This window comes from Littorina saxatilis, linkage group LG12 (assembly GCF_037325665.1).
Source record: "Littorina saxatilis isolate snail1 linkage group LG12, US_GU_Lsax_2.0, whole genome shotgun sequence".
NCBI classification, from domain to species: Eukaryota; Metazoa; Mollusca; class Gastropoda; order Littorinimorpha; family Littorinidae; genus Littorina; species Littorina saxatilis.
In genome coordinates, this window is record NC_090256.1 from 47155327 (window position 1) to 47160326 (window position 5000).

Genomic DNA, 5000 nt, shown 5'->3' on the forward strand with positions numbered 1-5000 from the left:
TTTTTTTTTTTTTTTTTTTTTTTTAACCTCAGTTGCATGCAGGTTTGCTACTACAATTATTTTTTTGCCTTATCATTTTTTTTGTGTGTGTGTGTGTGTGTGTGTGTGTGGCTTGGAGCAAACCTTCTTCATAGGTCTTTTCTTTTCTCTGTCAAATGTGTACATTTTTATATCAATAAACCTTATCAGTAAACTAATATGTTTAAATAAATAAATACATAAAAGTAATCATAACATAAATTTATTCCTAATGTTCAGCTCAGTTTCCAATAATACACCCAAATCTAACTTTTTCCCAATGCTGTTGTGTTAAAAAGGCAGATCCCCTTTAGACTCATGCATGCACAGTTTTCTTCATTTTGTCTGCATACACAGTGAAATACGCAAAAAGAACAAGAGTGCAATGAAGAAAACTAACAAAGACGGCATCCAATATGGCGGCGCGAAGAGAGTATGAGCGGAGTTGTGTCCCTTTGGGCTAAAGCTAGCCGATCCATTTGATAACGTCACGCCGAGTAAGAAGAATGAATTGGACCTATATAATGCTTGAGTTGTTTTCTGTTATCGTGTGACTACAATAGGCTACCATTTTGTTTTGTCTTTTTATGCTCATATTTCTGTTTTTGTTTGTTTTTCTTTTCTTTTGTTTTCTTCTTTCTTTGCGCGGCTCTTGACTATTTAACAATCGGAACGAAAGGACCGCCTTGATTAGTGTGCGTGAACTGTGTCATAGTATATAGATATATAGATGGGGAGACTTTTCCTGCAACTCGTTTTCTTACGCAGTTTATGTTGTTCTTTGATTTAACTGTGTGCATGCTGGTTATCTTAAGTGTGCTTCCGCCGTTGTTGATATGATGGTGAGAGCAAAATGGGTGGGGAGGGGGGCGGGGAGAGAAAGAGTACAGCGAGGATATAGACCTTTTAACTGACTGACACTTGACAACTTTTTTCTCACAAAAAGAGAGTTCTTAACCTGAGATTCACTGACAGCTCATTACCCAACAAACCGTAAATAAAAAGTCAAATAAGAATCAATAAGAATAAAACACAGCTCGAAAATATAAAGAAATAGACACACAACAGAGCCAGAACAAAAGAACGCGAAAGGAGGAAACAGACGGAATAAATTAATGAAATAAAGAAGGACAGAGAAAGAAATACACAGACAGACAGACAGACAGACAGACAGACAGACAGACAGACAGACAGACAGACAGACAGACAGACCCACAACACACAGAAAAACCAACACACGGACACACCAACAGACAGACAGACAGACACGATCACATGCTGCCATGCAGACACGACACAGTAAAAACAAATAAGCTTACCTGTCGATGATGACTGGGTCAGAAGGCGTTTCGTTTCTATTGCCACAGCTCTTTTTATCACAGCACCGACTGCAAAAAAATACAAGTCGCGTAAGGCGAAAATACAACATTTAGTCAAGTAGCTGTCGAACTCACAGAATGAAACTGAACGCAACGCAACGGAGCAAGACCGTATACTCGTAGCATCGTCACTCCACCGCCCGTGGCAAAGGCAGTGCCAGTGAAATTGACAAGAAGAGCGGGGTATTCGTTGCGCTGAGAAGGATAGCACGCTTTTCTGTACCTCTCTTCGTTTTAACTTTCTGAGCGTGTTTTTAATCCTAACATATCATATCTATATGTTTTTGGAATCAGGAACCGACAAGGAATAAGATGAAAGTGTTTTTAAATTGATTTCGAAAAAAGAAAATTTATAATAATTTTTATATATTTAATTTTCAGAGCTTGTTGTTAATCCAAATATAACATATTTATATGTTTTTGGAATCAGCAAATGATGGAAAATAAGATGAACGTAAATTTGGATCGTTTTATAAAAAAAATAATTTTTTTACAATTTTCAGATTTTTAATGACCAAAGTCATTAATTAATTTTTAAGCCACCAAGCTGAAATGCAATACCGAAGTCCGGGCTTCGTCGAAGATTACTTGACCAAAATTTCGTCATCAAAGACATTTATCAAAAAAATGAAAAAAACGTGTGAGGATATCATACCCAGGAACTCTCATGTCAAATTTCATAAAGATCGGTCCAGTAGTTTAGTCTGAATCGCTCTACACACACACACAGACAGACACACACACACACACACACACACACACACACACACACACACACACACACACACGCACATACACCACGACCCTCGTCTCGATTCCCCCCTCTACGTTAAAACATTTAGTCAAAACTTGACTAAATGTAAAAAATGAATAAACATTTGCACAATGAGTACCGACTGCAGGGCCGGACTACCGGGGGGGTTATGGGGGTTGCGCAACCCCCCCCCCCCCCCTAGCCTAAACATGTACCTTACTTATTTAATTTTTTTTTTATTATTGCTTATTTTATGCCGTTTCATGCAAGGAGCGACCATTTTCCTATCTCAGAATATGACCTACCCATCAGCTTCAGGGGGCTTCGCCCCCTGACCCCCACAACGAGGGGGGGGGGGGGGGGTTCTAGGGTTTCCGGACCCCCCCACCCCCAGCCAAAAAATAAAAATATTGAATGAGGCATGCATTTCTTTATTTTACATTGAGTTTCAATTTTTGGGGTATTAATCAGTGACAAAATCTGCTGCCTGAAACTGGTAATGATCATCCTCAGAATGCACCAGATTGCACCATTTTGCATCCTTTTTTTCAAAATTTTCCGGGGGGGCATGCCCCCGGACCCCCCTAGCAAGCTAGGCGCTTTGCGCCGTCGGCTCGGCGCTTCGCGCCTTCACACCCATATCTTCACAATATACTTTTGAAAAAAACCACCCATAAAATGAACTGATCCGCCCCTGCCGCCAGGGGGTACATCCCCCTGGGCCACCACTGGCAACCCCCCCCCCCCCCCTCCTCTTCGCCTAGTCCGGCCCTGGACTGCAAGAGAGACAAAATTTACACGAGGAAACAAGCACACCGACTGGACAGGTTTAATGGGAAAATGGACACGATGAATTTTTAGGCGCGTATATACTGACTGCAAAAGAACGAACATGTTGACACAGAAGATCTGTGAAGAATGTTTACCGACTGCACAAGCTTTTTTTTTTTTTTTTTTTTGGTGACACGATAAATCTTTGATGCATGTAAAAAGTGAGTGCTTCTTAAAAATTGGTCACTTTTTGACGATGTTTATTACACTGAGACGCAAAACAAAAAAAAAACCGATAACAACTAGGGATGGTATAACTAGACATCCACACTACACAATGGAGAAAATGTCCACAATACAAACATAATAATGTTAGTAAATGAATACAAAATATAAATACATAAATTAAATAAACTCCAACCGCACTGTATCCAAATATCCGAACCACACATTCAAAAGAAAATGAAAACATTGCATTGTCAAGAAAAGATTTTTTTTTTAAACACACACACAAAAACAACCACGAAACCAGAAAAAAAGAGAAACGCGCTAAAACGCACGCGAAACGTCAGTCAAAACGCGCGAGGTCATGAAACTGACAAGTAATCTTTCACTGGGCGCGCTACAGTAAATGTCCACGTCGGAAAGCACACAGGCACGCCACAAACGCATTACCCACCACGAGTGAAAAAGAGCTTGTTGATTTTACTTTGTTGATTCATTATTCATGCACCCTCCCCCTGTAACCCCCCTGGGACAGGGGATAAAAGTGGTTTAAATAGCTTCGACAGCCGCAACGATGTTACACATGGTTACTTTTTTTTCACTCTTGCAATAATATGTCTTCATTAAACCCTAATTGGTATGTTTTGGGGTACTTTTAGGTAGAAGTGAAAGTATAGGACTACAGTTAGTGGTACTTCTGTGGTTATTATTCTCCTTTTAGAAAGAAATCTATTCAAAATATAAAGTATGAAATAAACAGCCGTGAGTTTATTTTTACTTTTGCATATATATAGGCGCACATGCTACTGTATACAAATTATAACAACCGAATCGAGTTTAATTGGAATACCCACCCACCCCCCCCCCCCCCCCATAACATTCTTCATAATGAACGCCAGGATGCCTGAGAAACCGGTTTAGAAAATGACCAGCGCGATTACTGAAATCAAATTATCTTAAATGGCGTTCATTTGCATTAAGGTGGAGTAAATTAATGATACAAGACCAAAGCCGAAATTGACCAACTGACCTGCACATGACTTCGTGTGTGAGGAGAACTCGGCACATCTCAGGGTTTTTATCCTGACCCTCGTAAATGATAGCCTGAAAGAAAAAGAAAAAACAATACGCATAATTATAAAACCAGTACAATTAAGGTGAATAACAGAAATAAGTAACTGAGAAAAAGGCAAACAAGAGGAGAGGGACTGCAGGAAGACAAGAATGAAGGAAAGTATCAAAGGAATGATGGACAGAAAAAAAGAGAAAAAGAAAGAAAGAAGCAAACAAACAAACAAACAAACAAACAAACAAAGACAGAAAGGCAACACACAAATAAACAAACAAACTAACAAAGACAGAAAGCAAGAAAGAAAGAAAGAAAGAAAGAAAGAAAAAAAAACGAAAAGAAAGAAAATACATTTTCTGTAAATAGGTATTTCAGGAAATCAAAACTTACTCTCAAGTTATTCCCATGAGATTATTTAGCAAGCATACAACAAAATAAACACACACACAATAAGGGGAAAAACACACACACCGACAGAATCCGATACACTATACACGGCACAAACACCAACAAAACGAAGGAATCTGCATACGATAAAATATGTACCGTGACTACAGTCTGTCAATATTCATGTTATCAAATGTCATTACCGCGAATCTTAACATTAACACATTATCTTAAGCCAGGCGGAAGGTTATCAATAATTCATACCACAGATCACGTAGCGCCATTGTAATTGCTAAAAGATGTGCAGGATTGTTCGGAAGACAATGTCTTCGTTACAACTGAACTTTAGGCTGAAGAATAATGACAGTATGGAACAGCTAACAACAGGTAAGAACAG

General features: G+C 39.0%; 1 protein-coding gene across 1 annotated transcript in view; it reads right to left on the reverse strand.

The window, feature by feature from the left end:
* The window catches only part of LOC138983118 (transcription factor collier-like), a 57696-nt gene that overhangs the window by 35181 nt on the left and 17515 nt on the right, over window positions 1–5000 (reverse strand). The window contains exons 5-6 of the mRNA XM_070356526.1: window positions 4178–4251; window positions 1338–1406 (exon numbers count right to left, since the gene is read on the reverse strand). Coding sequence (XP_070212627.1) covers window positions 1338–1406; window positions 4178–4251 — 143 coding nt within the window. The remainder of the gene's footprint in view (window positions 1–1337; window positions 1407–4177; window positions 4252–5000) is intronic.